The 22690-nt window shown below is 45.3% G+C and overlaps 1 protein-coding gene across 1 annotated transcript in view; it reads left to right on the plus strand.

Annotated features, from left to right (window-relative positions):
• PGBD5 (piggyBac transposable element derived 5) overlaps window positions 1-20242 on the plus strand; it is a 519549-nt gene extending 499307 nt beyond the window's left edge. The window contains exons 6-7 of the mRNA XM_086927128.1: window positions 8537-8642; window positions 18541-20242. Of these exons, the coding sequence (XP_086783254.1) occupies window positions 8537-8642; window positions 18541-18736 (302 nt within the window). The 3' untranslated portion in view covers window positions 18737-20242. The remainder of the gene's footprint in view (window positions 1-8536; window positions 8643-18540) is intronic.
• The last annotated feature ends 2448 nt before the right edge of the window (window positions 20243-22690 follow it).

Consider the following 22690-nt stretch of genomic DNA (forward strand, 5'->3'; position numbering starts at 1 on the left):
CCCTCTTGCAGCCCTGCCCTAGCAGCATGCAGTGGTGCCTCTGAGGTGTCTGCATTGCTTTACATTATAAATGGAGTGGAGGAGGAGCTGCAGCACAGAAGACGCCCTTCAAAATCAACTTATAAACATGTTTTTACCTACAATGAGTGAATGAGTGAAATGTCGCCTGGCACATCAGTCGCCCAGTGTATCCTTGCCTAGAGTCTTCGGCTGCATAAATAGCGCATTGGTGAGTGTGGCAGGTGTAAGAGCCAGTGGAACACATGGGCAAATACGAGCCCCAGAAGACAGCTCAGCTGCCCCCAATACAAATAAGCAGTATACCACGCACAGGCAACCCCCAGCGCCTGACAAGACAGACCGGAGGGGCGAACTGGGACTCTGTGGGGTTTGGGGGTAGGGAGGGAGAGAGACCCCGGAGCCCACCAGGGTGGAACTCATGACAGCCATACAGGGTTCCAGAAAAGCGCTGGAGGACAGAATAGACACTGTCTTTGAGGATGTGAACCTACTACACGCAGACCTCCGTAAAGTAGCAGATAAAGTTACGAGTACCGAGGGGGATATAGCTGACCTGAAAGGTGAGGTGGTCACTCTCAAGCAGCAGGTGGCACAGATGTCTGTGGTTACTAGGGTCCTGGAGAGTCGTGCTGAGGAGGCGGAGTGGAGGGCGAGACGCCGCAACATTCGGGTGATTGGCATTCTGGAAAGAACAGAACTAGCGGTGCCCGAGCAGTTCCTGGAATGCTGGATTTGTACTTACCTGTGCCCTGAGGGACAGTCGGATGTGTTCGTGGTTGAGAGGGCGCACAGGGCTCTCACTCCCCCCACCAGGGGCACAGCCTGGAGCTATCATAGCCAAAATTCTAAACTACAGGGATAGAGACTGCATCTTGAAGGCGGCTAGGGAGCATATAGATCTTCAATATGATAACAACAAAGTGTCTATTTACCCTGATTAAACGAAGCAAGTCCAGGACCTTCGCAAATCCTTCTTGGGGGTGAAGCGTAAGATGCGCGACTTAAAGTTGCAATATATGCTATTGTATCCTGCCAAACTGAAGGTGATCTTGGGGGGCAAGGTGCAATTCTTTGACTCCCCGGACAATGTCTGAGAATGGCTGGAGATATGTGGCGATTGCCTGCCACCTGGTGTAGTACAGGGCCAGAAGAGACGATGGGGAACTCGGCCGGACGGAGATCACTGGCGCTAATAGAAACGAGTGGAACCCCAAAATGCCCCGGAGACATCACAGAGAAGGATAACGGTGGGCAACGATCGGATGCTGCAGTCTGACCCCTTGTGGAGAGTGCTCTGGAACCTGAACTGCTGGGAGCCAGGGACGCTCGACAGAATGCACCGGACCAAATGTTGCCACCAACAATGGACGTTGTGCCTGAGACTTTGTTGGAGGATCTCCCTCAAGGTGACAGTGAGAATGATTAACTGTGGTCTGCTGGACTCTGATGTTGCTGATGTTGCTTGCTGCTCAGAACAGTTTTACTGGACTGTGGGGATGCTGCATGGGATGGCTTGCTGATGCGGGCTGGGGGTGGTTGTGGAGGGCGGAATTGCGTTACTGGTAGACTGAGCGGGACCCAGGAGGTGAGGATAGTTGGTTTCATCGCATATGGCGCTGGAGGATCATAGTATGTCAGTGGGACCCACGTATCTTTTGTTGTTGTTTCCTGTAGGGTGGGTGGACTGGGGATGCAATACTTTTCCTTTTTCTTTTTGTTGCCCCTGTTGGGCTTGGTGGGTTGCTGTGCACGTCCTGATACGAGCGAGGGGTGGGCAAAATCGTCTGATGATAGTCGAGCATTGTCCGGGGGAGGGGGTGTTGCTGGTTCAGTTTTTATTGTGTGGCATTATGTTGTGTTGTACAAAAGAGCATGTCGCTGCAGAAGAGTGTTGAGCCCAGGCGCAAGAGGGTACAGATGGCACAGATGTATGGCTATGGCAACAATAGTAACGTTTATTAGCTGGAACGTTAGGGGTTTAGGCACTTGCGCTAAGCGTCACAGAGTCATATCATTCCTTAAGCGGCATAAGATAATGGTGGTATGCTTGCAAGAGACGCATTTGAATGATGCAGGAGCGGGCGACTGGCTAAAAAGTGGAGGGGACAGGTATTTCAATCGTCGTATTCTACCTATGGTAGGGGGGCATTGGTTTGAGTGGCACCTGGGGTTCCATTCACACTGCAGTATGCCGTAGCGGATCTTGAGTGTCGCTATGTGTTGTTGCGGGGCAAACTAGATGGTAAATATATTAGTATACTGAATACTTATGCCTACTTTTTTGCGGCAATGCTGGATCCAATTACTGCAGATCTGGATGCCCCTTTGATCTGATTAGGAGATTTTAATTGTGTAATTGACCTGGATCGGGATAGATACCCTCCTAGAAGTGGCACTAAACCACGTATGACCTAGCCACTGCAGAAATTAATGGGTGACCTGGGTCTCTGGGATGTTTGGAGGGAGCATCACCCGACACTGAGGATGTTTACCTGTTTTACGCCTACTCACAATACACATAGTCACCTTAAGAGGGTATTAGCGACCGAGCACCCAGTATTTATGGCGGCTTAGATCACACATTTGGCAAATTTTTTGTCTGATCACACACCTGTGTGCTGCACAGTACAGTGGATAGCAAGCTAGCAAGGCCCCCGCGGGTGGCGGCACCCTGCTGATATCTTGGAGGACCCGGTAGGGAAAGAGGCAATATCAAATGCTTTGACAGAATATTTGACCCTTGACTGGGGCACTGCAAGTACTAGAGCCCTTGAATAGGATGTGATGGAGGCGGTGGTCAGGGGGGCGGCAATGGGACTAACAAATGGTGTTAGGAGAAAACTGCCGTCTGAACTACAGGATAGGGAGAAAGAGTTGGCCAATCTACAGTCAGGGCCACAGGGTCAAGATAACATCCAGGACCAAGAGCGACGAATATGTGAGCAGGTTGCCAACACTTGGGAAAGACTGGATAAGTACACTCTTACGAAATATCATCAGCTGCTACATGCAGAAGGAGACAAAGCAGATTGTCTATTTGCCTGGTTATTTCGCAGAGAGCAGCCCCCCCCCCCCCCCCCCCCCCCCCTTCAGGTTGCTTGTCTTAGAGTCTACTTGGGCGAGCTGGTCTATTACTGTGCAGCAATGTTGGAAGTTTTCCGGCACCACTTGCAGTCTGTCTATAAGGTAGACCCACGGGTTAACATGGACCTATATGTCCCATTTTTGGAGGGCCTTCAATTATGGCAGGTGTCTAAGGACATTAGAACAGAACTTGATGAGCACATTAATGAAGAGGAATTGAGGGAAACTTATGGGTGACATACCTTGGGCCAAGGCACCTGGTGGGGTTGGGTTACCCATTGAGTATTATCAAGCATACTTGCGGTATTGGTGAGACCTTTGTTACGGACTAAACAAGTCATTCAATAGAGGAATATTAACCCCCTACAGTGCGTGAGGGTGAAATCTGTTGTTTCCAAAGCTGGGCAGCGATGCACAGGACCCAGTGGCATACCGACCGCGGACGATGATCAATTCACATATAAAAATATTATGTAAAGTACTGGCTTACCGCCTTGGGCCTCATATGGCCCACCTAGTCCACAAGGATCAGTGCGGTTTTATCCCGGGCCGTAGTACGTTCATGAACGTGCGGTGGCTGGCGCACGTACTGCATGAGACACAGGGGACCCCTGAAGAGATGGCTCTGGTGTCCAATGACCTAGAAAAGGCATTTGATACAGTGGACTGTGTATATTTATTGGAAATCCTTGGCCAGCTGGGGTTAGGACCGTGTTTTTGCAAATGGGTCAAAATACAATACACCGATCCCGTGGTGTGTGTACAAATGGGTCATACTAGGTCGGCGCAATGGTCACTGCGGTGGGAAACGCTTCAGTGTTGTCCCTTGTCGCCGCTAATGTTTGCCCTGGCTATAGAGCCTCTGGCAGTCCGGGCAAGGCAGGATTTGGGCCGCTGGGGCATAAAAATTGGTCTCAGTTCGCATCTCATTTTGCTCTATGCTGATGATGTGTTGTTTGATGTTACATCTCTATGCGAAGCCATACCGCAACTGTTGAGGTTTATGTATCAGTTGCAACTTATTCAGGGCTGCACATTAACAGGCTCAAATCTCTGGCGTTTTCGTTAGCGGGGATAAGAGAGAGAGGCTGTAGAACTGTCTGGACTGGAACTGAGATGGGAGATGGACCATTTCAGATACCTAGGGGTACAGGTGGCTCACGGGGATACTGGGCTGCATCAGCTGAATATAAATAGGGTGGTTGAGTCATTGAAGCGCTCCGTGGAATTCTGGAGTACACTGCAGCTGTCATTAATGGACAGAATAGCGGTGGCAAAGATGGTGATGTTGCCAAGATGCCTTTATTCTTTGCAGAATGAGATGTGCCCGATTCCTGTGAAGGTATTTCGGCGATTTAATTTTTTCCTGGTAACTCTGCTTTGGGCAGGAAAGCATTGTAGGGTTGTGCTGCATGTGCTCCAAAAGCTGTATGCGGAAGTTGGACTTGGGGGCCCTAGATTTGATCTGTATTTTTATGGAGCACATCCGCAGCATGCTGTTCAGTGGCTAGATGAAGGAGATTGCTGGGAAAAGCGCCTGCTTGCTGGACGAGTGTTGGCGGAGGATCTACCCGTGATCCTGATGGAAGGTTCTGGGGCAAGTGCAGAGCTGCCGTATGTGGTTAAGCAAACAGCCTGGATGTAATAGAAAGTTGTTGAACGAGTACTGGGGCGGGGCCCGATTCACCCAGAACTGTCTATCTGGTAGTTAGTTCCGGTGCGCAGAATGGTGGACAGCATGTCTTTTCAGGCATGGCGAGAGGGCGGCTGTACGGTGTTGGCAGACTTGTATATAAATGACACCTATATCGCGTTTGAGCAGGCGTGTAAGGGATTTGGCTTGAGTCCGGGGCAATATCTACAATATACTGATCTGATGGAAGTGGCCAAGATGACGTGGCCAGTGTACCCAGCCATGTCCCAGACCACAGAAACCCCTAGATGTATTGCTAACTTGTGGAGGTGGGCGCAGGTTGGTGTCCTTGTTGCATAAGGCTTTGAGGGCTACCTCCTCAAGGTGTGGGACGCGTGGAATATAGATTTGCAGTAGCCGATACAGGAAAAGGAGTTGGGAAGTGTGTGTGCGCTAATACGTAAGGTGTCCTCCAACGCTCAGTTGAAATTGCTGCACTATAATTTTTTGCACCGGGTATAGATGACTCTGGCGCTCCCTCGCATAGATGCCGCCCGATCGCATGAGTATCCTAAATATCATGGTTTCATGCGGGTTTTATTCATCTGGCGTGGGATTGCCCAGAAGTTCACCAGTACTGGATTGATGTAGTAGTGCGGATGGGTGGGAATTGCGCTGGAGGCAACGTCTAGGCACTGCCTCCTGGGGTTATTTCTGCAATGCAAAAAAGGAAAAATGGCAAATAAGCTGGTACAACTGGCACTGGTGTTGGCTAAATGGAGGGTAGCCATCTGTTGGATGGGTGAGAGAGCGCCCTCTTTTGCGAACTGGCTAAGGGATGTAGCCGAGTGGACTTTGGCTGAGGAGTTGCATGTCGAAGGGATGAAAAGCTAGATGAGGATATAGCAAGTTGGAGAGATTTGAGTAGAGAATTGTTATCATCAGTGGAATCCGACGTTGTTTGTATTATGTCACAGAATGCTTCTATGCCACGGTAAGTGTAAAAGTACAATGACCTGTAATGGGCGCCTGGGACTCTCATGCGTGAACTAAAGAATGTGTTGATGAGTACGGTCTCGAAGGATTCTGTAAATGACTGCTCAAGTTAATTTGTTTCATTGTTGGAAAATTATAAATGAAGTGCCTGATTCACAGAACTAACTTAAGACAAAATGCTAAACGTACTACTTTTGGTATTCACAGAATGCATTCATTTTGGTATTCACAGAATGGATTTACGACTACTAACTTTACCTCTGCACTCTGGCTGGAGATTTCGGCCCGGAGGCGGAGCTTCCGGCCCCAAGGTGGGGATTCCAGCCGGTGGTGATTTGCGGACGTAAAGTTAGTAGTCGTAAATCCATTCTGTGAATACCAAAAGTAGTAAGTGCATTCTGTGAATACCAAAAGTAGTAAGTGCATTCTGATCGGGTATGATTGCTCGGTGGTGGAGACAAATTTATTAACGGTGCTAAAAGAATATATTTTTCAAGCGCTCCAGTATATGCAATTCAATGACTGCTGCATTAAAGATACATTTTTCCATTAACCGAATCTCCAACGAATCTCCAAAGTTTGCTAATTTTAATGAAAATGGGTTTCAACCCTCTATTTTTTTAAGTTTCAGAAGAAAGTTTATTGGGAATACAATAAGAAAATTGCATCAAGTGACAAGTGATATAGCATCAAAAAAGACATAATATTAAACTTGTACATTAATGACATCTAGGAGGGTGAATACAAAGGACGGGTTCAATATTAAAAAATAAGTGTGCATGTAAATAAAACAAGATTACATTTGGATGGATTGAGGTTACAATTAAACAAATCAATGGGGTTGAGTAACTTCCTGAATAGATGGTACTGGAGCAAAGAAGCTTTTAGCACTGTTGTCTAGAAACAGCGTAACAGGGGACCATAAAAGTAAACGCTTTTGCTTCAAGGACATGGGAAAAACGAAAGTTGTGTTGAGTCTGTGGTTATGGCAGACAGAGTACCACCAGGCCAAGTACGAAAGTTTAGAGGCATCTTTCCAGTTTTTTTAAACCTCTATTTTTAACTCAGTGAAACTAGGTAACTAGGAAAGCAAGAATGATAATCATTTCTATTGAATTTATCATAACTTCCTTGAGAGCCAATCACCCTGTTCAAAGACATACTGTTATCCTTTTAACTAACTAGTACTGTCAATACATTTTAATACGAAAGTATATTAAATCCAGCCAATTCTCTGCTGATAGCTCAGTGCTTAATTTGTAAAAGAAATCATTAAAAGCAGCGGCACCAAGTTAGGAACACGAAGCCGATGCCACTGAATGCCATGGTTACCGAATACCGAGGCTGCGTCTTGATTCTACCTAGTGCCTTTTTCTTTCTCCACTCTACATTCCCTCTCTCTGTATCTCAAACTTATCTTGATTGTTGCTCTCGCCCCTGTCAAGGTTTCATTACCTTTCTTTTCTTACTACTTTCTGGGTCAAAGTCTGATACTGAGCAATTCGTTCCAGTCCCTGAAAATGAGCGTTGGTACCCACCACCTGCAACCTCGGGCACAAATTAAGCAACACAAAAGTCAGGGGCATATTATCAAGGACCGGTGTTAAAAGTATCGCTGTTTTATCTGCAGGAAACTGCCGATAAAACGGCGATAATGGGCTTGATAATACGCCCTTGTTAATTCCCATAGAAGCCCTTGTTCTGATGTTAACATGGGCTTCTATGGGAATTAACAGGGGCGTATTATCAAGCCCATTATTGCCGTTTTATCGGCAGTTTCCTGACGATAAAACTGCGATAATTTAACACCGGTCCTTGATAATATGCCCCTCAGTTTCCTACTTTTTAAAACTATATCAGAGGCTATGAAGTCTAAAAAGTATTGCAAGCATCTATCAGTACTTCATATCAAATGAAATTAGGCGCATTTGCCCTTGGTACGTGTTTTGAAATTCCAGTGTGTAAATCTGCACTGCACATTGATAAGTGTGCCAGTTTTCCTGCATCCGGAAAGTATGGCTGATAAAATCGCATTGGGGAAGGGCAGCATTGCAACTTAAAACGGGAACACCCCCCCCCCCAACACACCCACCTGACCCTTTGCTAAGGCGTGGAAAGCAATAAATGCTCCGCCCAACAGACAACATCCTTCCCTTGCTTTCCCCTCCGGCTCATTCGCATGCCACCCGCTTGTCTTGCATGCCTCCTCTCAGGGCCGGACTGGCCCAAGCGGGCATCTGGCGTTTTCCCGGGAGGCTGGAAGGGTGGGGGGCGGTTTTTCAGCTGCGGGTCTGGTTTTGTGACTGGGGTGCGATTTTGCAGCGGCACTGCAATATCAGCCCCCAGTAACAAAAGCAGCAGTGCACACTTGCGCACCCCCACACCCCCTGGAGGCTGGTGTGCCAAATAGCTAGGACTGCTTTAGGTTCTCAGTCCGGCCGTGCCTTCTCTCATACATTGAGTAGCTACTTAGAACAGGTGGTACATGTGTGCTTTAAACCGAATGGAATTTTGAAATCCCACCTTACAAACCTTGGTTCCCACATCTATTTCTCTTTTCATGTGGTTTAATGTACAAAAGGAGGAATTATGCACCTAGCTCACGGCTGGTAACATAAATTCCAGCTACCATCATATTTCAGCCCTCCTGATCTCGATTTGTTGATCTCAAACTGTCCCATTGAATTGTATTATTTTGCTTGTTCCTGAGAAATGTAGCCTTCATCTGTAATGTACACAATGTGTGTGGTGCTAAAAGCACAATAGGCTCACAAGTGCTCATAAGCTTGCTTTCCATTGCAGGAGTCATCATCAAGAGGAAGAGTGGAGAGATCCCCTGCCCTCTGGCAGTAGAGGCTTTCGCTGCTCATCTCAGCTACATCTGTAGATATGATGATAAGTACAGCAAGTAAGTGAAAGAGGCTACCTCATTGCTGGGCACTGGTGACAATTCAGCATCACTAGAGGGTAACTGTGGTTGTCATTCAAGCATCTCTGAAAAGTCAGAAGGAAGGGCGGAGGGCTGGGAAGAAGGAACGGGAAGCAGGAATGAAGAAAAGAAGGGGCATGTTAAAGTTCGAAATCAATAGTTTAGGAGTTTAAAAAATCCATAAAATCAAAAATTCAGAATAGCCAGTTTTTTTGGGCCAAACAAGATATTCTCATGGCATGTTCGCATTTTGTTCGAATCGAGCAGAAAAGTCACAAAAGTCAGCTTTTGCGCTAGCGTTATGTGCCCGGCAATATGTCTACATCTAATATGGCACGAGGATGACAATAAATGGGACCCAAATAGTGTCTACACAATATTGAGTTGCCAAACTGCAGTAGAAAAGGCAGTTTGGCAAACGCCAGGACTCTTTCAAAGACCCTGTACTATTAATAGAAGGTTTGGCACTGGAAATGTATCTCATTCTGCCATCTTTAAATTGCTTTTTGTATTTATGGGCTCATTGACACTGATGGATTGTCCATATGTGCTTGGAGTATTTTACAAATGCTGGTCCTCATTGGGCCTGCCTTTGCATTATGTTATAAGGAAATACTGTCAGAATGTCTCAACAGTCATGTTGAGCAATAAGCCTGGAAAAAAGGTTAGAATCAATCAAAACAAAACAAAATTACATTTTGAAAACTAGAGGCCACTTGTTCTAACCTATTTTGTGGACACAAACACTCCAATTCACTAAAAAGGAGCATTTGTGATTGCGAAGTAAGTTTTTCCTATGTATGGATCTCATGTTAGCAGCTGACATTTTTTTACATGCTTCTAAAATCGGATTCTGAATGGTTACCAAATTACAGTTTGGAATCAGTAATTGAAGATAGTAGTTTTGTTGCCAATTAATCAGACCCCCCCCCCTAGATTATAGCGGCATAGATTTGGAAATTTAGCGGCACAAAAATTGAAATGTAGGTGCATTATTGCTGCACTTTATTTTACTCGCAATCATTCTTTTTCTTCCTTAAATCAATGAAAGCGATTGTAGCAGAGTACTCCACTTTGAAATAGGCATGTTTAAGGTGCCTGCAGCAATGCAGAAGCATAGCTCTAATCCTAACCTCGTGAGAGGGGGCCCTGTTTTTCCCTGGAATGTTTTAGCACCCGTGTACGCACCCCCTGCCAGGGCACCGCTGCCTCCTGTACCCATAAGGCATGAACCTCTTCATCAGGCACCCTAGGGCACAGGATGGTAGTTGGTGGAGGTGCATTGCCTGCTGCAAAGAACGTGTACAGTGGAGATGGCAGAACTGAGTGTGAGTGGACTATGAGTAGTGTTATAAAAATGAAATGTATGTCAGAGAGGGCCTATGGGGATATGAGGGGCACTGTTGGAGGGTAGTGGCAGGGCTTGATTTGAGCCAGTTGTTTCTGGTGCTTTGCACGTCACCTAATCAGACCCTCCAGCATTTCGCGAAATCGGGTGATTAGCGCGATTGCCGCGATATTTGCTATTTTGCCCGCTAAAAAAGGTCTCCCAGAAGAAAGGGAAAAAAATATGGCTTCTTGTTGGTTGCACGCGCACACGTGACTACGTGCCGCCGTGCAACCATAAAATACTTTGTGTAGGCTTCACTATATTTGGACTGTATTTTCTGCCTCAAGGCACTCCGTTCAGAGTAGTCCAGATACTATCTGCCATTGAAATGCAGTGCCCTGCTTAATTTGAATCCCCCCACAGGAGCTGATACTTTTTCCTGCATGTTCATTCTGCAGCCCTGGTCCAGTTACACGTTTAGTGTGTTGTGTTACTTTCTACTTGGGGTCTCACATGACCCTGTCTGTCCCTACCTTGTACTCTACCTTCTCTGTGGCTTATAGAGAGGGAGAGAGTAGTGAAGTCACTATTTGCCGATCAGGTGTCAACAATCTGGCAACACAGAAACTGATTTGTCTTCACTATAGTGGAAAACCCAGGGGACAGATCTGCCTTAAACGCGGTTAGAAAATGCAGGTCTGCTTGCCCAGGTTACCTTCAGCCAGACTGAAACCTGTAATAGACCGAGCCCCCTCTAATATCCAATATCCATTTGATTGCATTCATACATATTCTGCAATCTTCGGCAGATACTAGACTTTATGTTACAACGCTTACAATGAATTATTAATTATTTGGAACTAAATACGGGATAATAAAATGTCCAACTACCGTAGCAAATTAGAATACATTGTCAAACAGTCATACCATTATTTGGAACCAATATACCTTTCGGCTGCCTTAAAGTTGGTGGAAGAAATGTGACGGGTAATCTGCATTAAATACACCCAATAACAACAGCACAGCCTCTTTTTAACAAGTTGATTGAAGTCACCAAGTTGCCCATCAGTCCGTGACTTACCTTTTTTAATAACCGCATGTAGCTTCTATTATTTCTTCTAAGTAATTCTTCATCCAGGGCATATCTTATATGTAGTGCTATTTGTACCATTAAATATTAATTGCCATGTTACCTACTGTCAACTACTACATCAGCCTTTCAGCATATAACCTCCATATGACATATGCAAAGACTCATCATGGAAGTTTCAGTTTGAGTTTTACTGTTTCACCTTCCATACTAATTATCTTACATTTATTTACATAAAATGACTTTTCTTAGTATTACCATTAATTCCATATTCTTCCTCTGTTAAACTGTTTCCATGGGAATTAAAAGTGACACAGTTAGAGAAGATACAGCACTTTGTCTATGCACACACTGTATTAATAAGCAGACCAGTATATATGCATATCAAGAAAATAATAAAAAGATACCGAATTACACTGGCAAACTGAAATATCGCAATAGGTTCAGTCTCAGTAGAATAAAATGTGAAATAATCACAGAAATACAAAAACGGAGAAATAGGAACAGGTGTTCCTTAAAGAAACTCTGATTTCCTCTCCTAAACATAATCATCTAATCAAGGCTCTAAGTTTAGAATAACAACGGTTTGCACATTACGGACACAAGAAAATTCGGAAGTGCGAGAAGGTGTCAGCAAAGTAAAGAATCCAGTAGAAGTCTTCCAGAATTGGAATAAGCGTTTAGCATGAAGCTTCACACTTGCAAGAATAAAGGAAACAGAGAGGCCTGTACCCCTCAAAGTTTAAGGGAATCTACTCTCACTCTAACGGTGTGCACACTAACTAAAACAAACAGAAACTTTAGCAACATTCATATCTCTTCCCACCACACCTGGAACCAATCATTTCACTTCTAGTGGTATGCATAAACCATCAATAAATCTTTATTTGGTAGATAAAATCACCATAAAAGAATTCAAATCCATAATAATAAAATCACTTACATAGATAACACTAAGATCAGACAGTACAATTACGTATAAAAACATGAAGCACGTAAAACAATTAATCAGGTCTCTTTCCCCTCGATGTCCAGACAGCCCATAAAAAGGATAGAACAGTAAAAGTCACCTGCACTGTGGGTAGCATCTGTAAATACATCAAGGCAAGCCTAACTTGTTTAAAATTCAATGTTTTCAACAAAGGGATTAAAAAACGCTTCCTCTGCCAAATTAAGTAGGAATAGAACATTATAAAATGGATCAAATCCTGCGGAGACACATTGTCGCAGCCGCAGGGTGCCCTTCCCCCAGGCCGAATCCACCCACGCGGAGATGCCAAAAAGAGGAGGCAATTGATTAAACCGAAACCTTCCCAGTAAAAACCTGTCATGCTGGGAGCGAACCAAGCCCAGGTATGGCTCCAACTCCTGTACAGTTTTTAGAAGCATGTGACCTCTAACTATTTGCTTTTGAAGTTCTAAGCTTCCTCTCTCCAAACGGGAGCATTCCTGGAAAAGTCTTTTAACACGCCCCAACACGTGGGTGGAGAGATCAGTTGGATTCATAAAAATATCCGACCGACCTCGAGAAAAAAGGATGCCTGAACATGAGCAATTAATGGTAAACTAATTACCTAGTCCAGAGAAAGACAGTCCTCAAAAACCAACTAATTTACTTCAGCTCCTTCTTAATCCCACACAGGAGCAAGTTTAGGATGACTAGGTCAATATCATAATCCAGCCCCAATTTCGTGTGCACAGAAAACCCCGGGTGGACTGGGGGACCAGGGTCTATTAGAGCAGAAAGTTGTTATCCATAGTCTGAATCCTATCCTCCTTATTGTACCTCCAAACCTTGCTGCCATAGCGCAACAGTGCAATACACTTTGCTTGATACATTTTTAAAAGGTCCCTTGGTGCCCTGGACCCAAGCCTATGTGCAAAACTAAAAACGGCCAACATACGGGCTCATTAGGATGGCGGACGGACCTGCATCCGTCCGCCACCCCAAAGTAGGAGGGACCGTCCGCAGGGGCAGCGGCGGTCCCTCCGTGCAGATTAGGATGTGATGCCACCCTGGCGGTCACATCCTGTATATTTAACATTGCGGCGGGTGCTGCTTGAAGCAGCACATGCCGCAATGTTAAATAAACCATGTTTTCCTTTGCGTGCACGAAGCTGCAGGCACCGCGTGGTGCCTGCCGCTTCATCCACACAAAGGCAGGGGGGTACCATAGGTACCCCCCATGTGCACCCCTCCCCCACCCCCCCCCCCCCTTCACCCCTGGGGGCCCACAACGGGCCCATAAAGAAAAGTCAGTATGCCTTTCCATGGCGGAAATGCCGCCCTGGAAAGGCATAGGACCGCCGCCATCCTAATATGGCTGGCGGTGTCTGATAGACACCCCAGCCATGTTAGAGCTTTTCCGCCACGGTCGGAAGGCGCCCGCGGCAGAAAAACGGCAGACGAAAAAAAGATCCCCCAGCCATCCTAATCTGGCGGGGGGTCTTTTTCCTGTCCGCAGCGGTTAATCCGCATCCTCCGGGCCGGCGGTGGCTTCCGACGGCCCGGAGGATGCGGATTAACCGCAATCCTAATGAACCCCATAGTTTTTACAGACTCTGATCTTTTGGCCTCTACCAGGGGTTTCCAACAATTTTTAATGTCTAATAAAACTCCAAGATAAGGAAAGGTCTGGACTTTGGCAAAAGTAAAATTGGATACCTCAAAGGTCTTGCTGCTAGTGCGTATGGGGCCCACTACCATTACATAGGACTTTGAGAAATTAACTGAGAGGTCCAGGAGTTCCATAAAATACACATACTTGGCCAGCAGCAAGTCCCAGCCCTGTGTGGTCTGAGCCATCAGGACTGCATTGTCCGCATATAGCAAAATGGATAGAAATCTGTTCCTAATCTTAGGGCAGTCAGCCGAGACCAATAGGAGCGTAGACTCTAACCAGTTCACATACAAAGTGAACAAAAAAGGTGCTAGTATGCACACCTGACGAACCCCACAGCTTGTTGAAAATGATCGAGTACATGCTTCTCATTGGGAAAAAAGCACAGAGGCTGAGGTCAATTAATGCAGATCAGATAATAATGCTACAATGCTAGGATCGACCCCCAACTCACTGAGCAAAACCCACAATTTTGTACGGTTCACCCTGTCAAAAGCGGATGCCAGATCCATAAATGCAAGATGTAGAGATTCAGACCGAGCCACTGCATATTTGTTGATAATTAAATAAAGGTTGAGGCATTGGTTTGCAGTCAACCTCCCCACCCTAAATCCATATTGGACAAATATCTAGGAGTGAAGTTGGATACAGGCGGCCAGTTTGTGGCACAGAAGAACACCATAAGGCACAAAGGTCTAGCACTGGCAATTACCCTAAAAACAATAAACTCTAAATTAACAGGCCCATCGATCCTACCACTCGTTGAGGTTGCTCGGGCAAAACTCCTGCCAACAATCACCTATGGCAGTGAGGTACAGAAAGGGAAGGATGCAAAAATACTGGATGCCACAGTAACAACGGCATATAGGGTCATCTTTGGGCTGCCGAAATACACCTCACCCGCCCAAATCAGACTTGAATTTGGAGTTTTGAAACAATCACTTGCTAGACAAGGGGCCTTTATCATCACTTGTGACAAAGTGCGAAGAGCAGAACGTGGCACGTTAAATGAACAGTTGTGGAAGGAGATACAATCGCACCCCGCATTACCAGCCGCAAAATATCTACACAGCAGCCTTCATAATTTGAGACTAAACCAGCTCTGGGAGACACCGACAACCACCCCTACTTTAAAAAAATTAGTGTGGAAAACTGTGAAACTCCTTTCATAGCTGGAGGACAAGGATGCACTATCAAAGAGATCCCATGGCTGGATGACCCTGAACACATACACGAAGCCGGGCATACAAACCTACTTCAACTTGGGTTATGATAAAAACATAAAAATTGCTTTTATGAGATATAGGCTTGGACTGCTCCCTTGCGCCGAGCATCTCCCTCCCTGGCTTCGGATCCAAGCTGGCTCTGCGTGCCGCCTGTGTGGATCGGCTCAGGAAGACATGCTGCACCTACTATGCTTCTGTAAAGAACTTACAAAGGACCGAGTTAAATTTCTGAAACAACTTTTTAATCGAGGGATCCGCACCAGGAGGCAAGCTTTGCTAGCATGTTTTGAACCGAGCGACCCACAATTGAACTGTAGAACAGTAAAATATCTGAGACTGTGCGGCAGCAAAATGCCAGAAATTCTGACAATAGGAACCGAACCAGAAATAGCACTTGGATAAAAGCAAGGGGACTGCAAACAATCTGAGTATATGATTCAGGAATCCAGACAACATGGCTTTTTAGAAACAAGAGTTTTAATTATGTAAATGACAGTTTTTAAATGAGTATATTTTTTGTATTGCAATGGTTTTAATTAACTATGCAAATAAAGTAAACTTGAAACTTGAACATATTGGACGTCACTCAAAATATTATTCACTTCTGCCCAGTCAGATAGCTTATTTAAAATTGCCCTCCCCAGAACCTTGACCATTGTGTCCAACAGTGAGATAGGCATTTAGCATTGTGGATTCTCTGTCATCCTTCTTAAATATGGGGACGATCATGCCAGTAGACCAAGAGGGTAGCAACCTCTCCTGTGCTGCTGCATTCAAGACTTGAGTTAATAAAGAGGCCCAAACCTCAATATTAGCTTTAAACAAATCTGGTGGTGTACTATCTGGGCCTGGGGCCTTGTTTCTGGACAAGGTAAGAAATCCTTTTTGGATTTCATCCAATGTGAAGACCACTCGCTTGCCAGTTTTAACAGATGCCCGGGGGTTTTACCACCCACTCCACCCCAATGTATGTATATGTATAAACCATTTTATAGCGCGCTCCGTTACTTGAGAGTATCCTGGCGCGGGTACGGGGAGAGGTAGACAGCAAAACAGCGAGAAGTCATCTTAGATTGCACTCTTGAACAAATGTGTTTTCAGGTGTTTTTTGAATGCAGCCACTGTTGACGGAGAGCGCAGATGGAGAGGGAGAGCGTTCCAGGCCCGAGCCACGATCACGGAGATCGATTGGCCACCGAGTCTAGCTCGTCTGAAACGGGGAAGGGACAATTTGAACAGAGTGGAAGATCTGAGGGTGCGTGCAGGGGCATAACTGGTAAATCTCTTCCTCAAATACAGGGGGCCTTGATTGTGAGTTGCACGAAACGCAAGCACCAGAGATTTAAACAGGATGCGCTGTGCAACCGGAAGCCAGTGGAGCGTGCGCATTTCAGCGCGGACGCTCTTCCATCTAGGGATGTTAAGTAATAGACGGACAGCCGCATTCTGGATGATTTGCAGGCGCTTCACCAAATAGGCCGGAATGCCACTGAACAGTGCATTCGCATAATCCAACCTTGCCAGTATGAGCGCCCGAGCAACCGTCTCCTTAGCATCCCTAGGGAGCAAGGGGAAAAATTTGCGGAGCATTCTCAGAGTGGCAAAGCAGGTGCCTGTGAGCTTTTTAATATGGTCCTCGAATCTGAGATCATCTGTGAACCAGATGCCAAGATTTTTGGCAGGTCTCCCCATCTCTTTCGGGCTGGGAATGTTGGGAGGCCACAGTGTGTTCTTGAACGAGGTGGGGAAGGAACCATAAAAAAGCACTTCAGATTTGTCCTCGTTGCACTTCAGCTGGGCCTGCGTTAGCCAGCGAAATACAGAGGACAAACACAGATGGACTGCCGACGTATCCAGATTATCGTCTGGCCAGGTGAACAGCAGTTGGGTGTCATCTGCGTACCCTATAATCTTAGCCCCAAACTGTTCCGCTAGATAAACCAGGGGGGTGATGTAAACATTGAACAGTAAGGGGCTATGGGTGGACCCCTGCGGGACCCCTGTAAGTAATGGTTTAGGCTCAGAGGCGTGGGGAGGCATCCAGACCTGCTGTGTCCTGTCAGACAGAAAAGAGGACAGCCAGTCTAGAACAACCCCCCAATACCAATGGCAGACAGCCGGCCTTGGAGGAGCTCATAAGGGACGGTATCGAACGCGGTTATAAATATCCTCAAAATGAGCCACCCGCTGTTGCCTCGGGATATGATGACATAAAAGCGAGCCATGGCCCTCAGAAAAACAAGACCTATTTACAACACTCCAAAAAAAGCAACTATCCCCCGTTTCACAGGCTTGGTATGCATTTGCAACATCACTTGAATTTCCCAATCCACAGAACTCGGACAGTCTGCAATCTTGAACATTCTCCATTCCTGATACACCATGAATAAGAGGCTTCATTTGCTCATGAAGTCTTCACTATTCTTGCCAAGATTTATCTTTGCAGACCTTACAATCAATAAACTAAAACATACAATATTCCTACCTATAGCTAATGAAATCATGAGAATGCATCTGCAAAAGAAACAACACTGTGACCACAAAATTCACTTACAAATTAAGGTCTTTAGTCAGGCTGACTTTACCTAAACATTTAAACATGCACTTCAAATAGATGGTTATACAGTGCACGTGCCACTCAAGAGCAAATGCAATCGTGAGTCAAAGCATACATGATTATACGTTCAAATATGACTTTAAAAATATATGTGAATGTGACAAAGTATAAATACAGACACAAATACAGATTACATGTCTTCGTGTTAAACTGAACATTAGCGCTCACTTTTCTAAACCTCTAGTTTCTACAGTGAGCGCATTTCATTAATGCGTTTAAATGTTCACACACATTAAAAAAGTTATGGCACACAGTAAATATACTGTATTAGGTAGGTACATAAGGGCATTTCTGTGACGTGGAAGGGTGAAGTCTAAATTATGCTACTCCATTGGATCCTTGCAAGACACCATCTGTCATTATATTCACTAGTAATGAGTCACGATTTTTGATCGACCCAATGAATAATAATTAGGAAGTTTGGTTTGCAAAATTTCAATTTGGACACAAAAGTCTGGTTGCAAGTTGAAACCAGCATAACGATGCATTCAGCCCAAATTCTTATGTAACTGATGCTGTAATTGGTCAGGGTATAAATAATGGTAGAAAGGCAGTGGGGAGCATATCGCTACCAGCACGAAAAAAGTAGAACATTTTAGGGAGGGCAATATATAGGGGGAAAAAGAAAACCAAAACCAAAAAGGAGAATGAATGTGAACTGAAGGATGGATTCAGGTGTTGCCCCAGGTTTACAGAAAAGGTACAAAAATAAACACTAAAGAAACCTAAAAGAATTCCCAATCTTTGGTTTTCATCGAAACCTCTGTTTGGTATTGTTACTTACAACCAGCTACGAGTACAGACAAGAGCTTAAGTAATCCTCTCACATCACACCCAGGGAAAGAGGGAGACTGTCATTCAGTGTTTGAATACAGAAACAGAGAAAGATCTATCTTTCAGTGTTTGTGGATTCTTTCCCCAATCTCTTATCCCACATCCATGTAACTGAATGTATCAGCAGGTGACTGGGTCTTTTCTTGTCTTTCTTTGCAGGTATTTCATCACGCATAAGCCAAACAAGACCTGGCAGCAAGTGTTTTGGTTTTCCATCAGCATTGCCATAAACAATGCGTATATTCTCTACAAAATGTCCGATGCATATAGTGCGAAGAAGTACAGCAGGTCCCAGTTTGGAGACAGACTAGTAAAAGAGCTGCTGGGCCTGGAAGACACATCGCCATGCCATTGATGCACGGCTCCTTCCAGCTTGGGCACGTAGGAAGAGATCTGGAAGAGGATCCACCACAGCAGTTGTGAACCAGCCGCCAGCGACTTCAGCCCTACCTGTGATGCCCTGTGGAGAACTGGCCTCGGAATCCATAATGGGTGGAGGGAGGGGATGCTTTTGGGCACACAGGAAAGGAAGGAAGAGGTAAAGAGGATTGAGCAATTTATTTTACACAAGGAGGAAATCACAAAGAAAGCTTTCAGAAAAGTAGTTTAAAAGTTAAAGAAAGACTGAAGCAAAAATGTAATATATGCAGAATTCGGAAGGTTTTGCTTGATTGAAGGAACGTCACGAGGCATATCTGTTATTCATAATGTCCACCACAGGCTGAAGACCATATTATTGCGGCATTTTCGTTTTCAGGCTCGTCCTGGTCATGCTTTCATCTTGCACTTTTCATTTACTGTTTTCTATTTTATAATTTTTAGAAAATAAATCTATTACACGTGGTGATACAATGAATCGCACTAGAGAAGAGAAACATAGAGTTAGAGACTACAGAATTGCACACCAGTGATCTCTAGGACAGACTGGGATGTATGAGGAAGCGTAGCAGTCATAGTTGAGAATTATAAAACAATATATACACGTGTCAAAGTTATTTTTGTGCAATGAACAATGTTGATGGGCAAAGTACTATGTATTCTGGTGAGAAGGATATTGCTGCCACATTTTTCAGATTTGGGGGACGCATTAATGTACTCAATACTGTATACACAATTTGATTATGCAGAATTGTACAAAGTTGCTGAAGGATTGCATCATATTCTCAGAGTCCTAAGACTGCTAGAAGCAGGGATGTCAGAGGCTTTTGCTAGGCCTGGGACAAAAATAATCCTGTTAGGCCTATGGTTCTGGTGCCATATAGAGGTTTAAACAATGTTAGCTGCCATGAATAAACAGGATAGGCTTGCTTCAAAATCCATAGATAGATTTTGCCGCAGGCGTGAAGGGCCCTGAAAAAGTGAGAGGCCTGGAGAATAATACCCTATCTGACCCTTTCCCCTTTCCTGATAGGCCTGAATAGAGGTGGTATATCAACATCTTGGATTGATCGTCCACCTGAACCTACAGATAAAGAGGATTTTTATAGAGCCCTGCTCATGGAATGTGTTTTTTAAATGAATCTGATTGTTCCATTAGAAGTCTGGAAATCCTCAGTCACCCCTCCTATTGTGGTACAAATTCACAAATCCCTTTATGCAAAGAGTTTGAAAAGGACATAGAACCTAAGCCACTTAAATGTAATTTCTGGTAGCGGTTTACCTTACTGGATCCCGATGACAAGTAAGCCTTTTTTCTACTGGATAGGCAAGAGACCTCGACATGAGAAGGGGTGCACTGTTGGGGTGGAGGGCAACTGTGTAATAGGAGGGATCAGTCCTTCTTATTCTTCACTTATTGTCACACTTTTGATTTCAGTACCTGATAATCTCTATAATGTTATTAAAAGGCAGCTTCACCTCTCTCTTGTCTGGTGTTCAATGGTTTTAGCTTCATGCAATGATTGTACTACTGTCAGCATCGCAGTCACATGTTTACATTCTCTGTGGCATAGGGAACCACCCCAGTGATGCACACTTTGCATGTTTTTTATTATATTATTTTCTTGCGCCAGGGGCTACACCTACCTCCCATCCCAAGGTGATCCCTCCAACAGGCTACCATTTTCATTCCCAGATTAGCAAGCACCGCTACGACTGCCAGCATCTCTGCAAATCCCTGTGGCCACCAGACTATATGGTACATAATATCCTGGCTCATATTCAAACACAAGAACAAAATGTACTGTTCCTAGGTGGGGTCTTGGTCAGGAAGGTGGTTAACGCAGGGGCCCAGGGTAGGTCGGCAGCCCCTTTGCGCTCCAATATGCATTGTTTGCATGCTTATTAGCGCACGCGTTGTTTGGTCCGTTTGGGACCGTTCCTTCCCGATTTCCGGGGTCTACCCGCAGGAGTTGTTTCTGAATGTCAATGTAAAGAATACTGGGTACATTCTGAATGTCTATGTTAAGCACACAAAGCATGGTGCATATCTTTCGATTAACCCATCCCTGTGAGGAGTAGAATTAGGTATTCTTGGTCCTGACGAAATGCCAAGATCCGCTAGGGACGGTATGTTGACCTTTTGATTCACGTTCATTGCCGCTAAATAGACCGTTATATCTATTTTATGCTCCAACCATGCTTTTATCCGTGACAAAGAGACCCTAGTATGTATTTCTTTTTTGGATCCCTTTAGTCAATTTAATACACTTTACCGTCACCCATTCTATTCACAATCTACCACCCACTCATGCAACACACAACGGCAAAAAAGAGAAGATCTCCGACAAAGAGCCCCGAGGGGCCTGTTGGGCATTGCAGCACCGGCCCAACAAGGAGCTGCCCATGATGAAGCTTGACATGCTCTAGGGGTGTGTGAGGGCCCTTACTCCTAATAGGAGCACTCCCCTCCGTTAACCGCCCTCTTCACCTGGATCCCCACGTAGGAACAGTACACTTTTTGTTCTCATTTCTGTAGGGGCCCGTGTGCTGGGGCTTGAAAAGCCCCAGTCCCTCTTTCCTTGTCGTGATCATATACAGACACCCCAGCGTCCAGCCCAGACTCTGCGTGCCCACATTCTCTGTGGCTCCAGGTGTGGTGTCCCTATGACAATGTGTTCTGGCATTGAAAGGAGTCATACTGCAGTCCTTGATCCTGGACTAGAACAAAGCTCTACAACTGCAAATAACACACTGGGGGGACGATTTTCAAAAAATACACACAGCGCACCACCTAAAGAGGCTGTACCGCGTTGCATAACAGGGAGGGAGCAGGAGAGTGTCACATCTTCAGCGATATGGCTCTCTACACTCTTCTCCGTAGCGCCGGTGCCGATTTCAGCAGCAGAGCACTAGGCACACACCTAAGCGCCATAGCGCTAGGGTGTGTGCGTGAGTCTAGCATAGGTTTTGTACAGGAAGGGTACACTTCCTGCATAAAATACCATGCCTAGACAAGTTTTAAAGCTTTTCCCATTTTATATGTGTATAAGTCGGAAAAGAAAGGAGAATTAAAAACATTTCTCCTGTTTGTGCCTCCTTTGAGGTGATGTTAATTTTTGACGCACAACCAGTCTACAATTCGTTGTAGATAGGTTTTTGCGACAAAAGGCATGGGTGGTTGCATGGGAACGCCCATGTAACGCCCCCTTGGTGCTAAGTAATGCAAAGCAGTACTTTGCGCTGTTTTGCTCTACTTTTAGGGTACTTTCCAGCGCAAAACAAGTTTTGCACTGGAAAGTAAGTTCTCCCAAAATTGTTGTGCTGGTTAGCGTCAGTTTTGTAACGGTAACCCAGCGCAAAATGTTTGAAAATACACTCCTGGGTCCTTGTGGCAATCAGATAAAACTGCTGATGATTTCCTGCGGGCAGATTTGGATACCCCGGACGTCCAGTGCATTATCACAATCTCATGTTATCTATTTATAACAGCACTGACCTCTGAAAAGACTCACTCTTCAGGGTCCTTCTCTGTCGGCATTGGAAGGGCTTAGCTACAGTTTTTGGTCCCAGGCTGGAACACAGCCTCAGCACTGCAAATGTTACCATGGCTAATGGTGACCACCAAGCTACATTGACCATGATTTCCTGGGACATAACCATCCGGTTAAACTATGATGGGCTTATTTATGAGCCCCTTGCGCCGTTGGTGCATCATGTTGCGTGACAAACTGGTGGCGCAACCCGCTTCTTGAAATTTATGAGCACCCTGCCACCCTGCGTGGCTATACATGTGCTCGTAAATATCGCCCCATTTCATGCAACACATTGCGTGTTAGGGGCGTGACATGGGTGTTGCTGTGGGTGTTCCTATGCAACACCCATGTCCACTGATTAATTTTCAGATTCACAAGAAATCGTAAATCTGGAA

Source organism: Lissotriton vulgaris, chromosome 6 (assembly GCF_964263255.1).
Source record: "Lissotriton vulgaris chromosome 6, aLisVul1.2, whole genome shotgun sequence".
In the NCBI taxonomy this organism is placed as follows: domain Eukaryota; kingdom Metazoa; phylum Chordata; class Amphibia; order Caudata; family Salamandridae; genus Lissotriton; species Lissotriton vulgaris.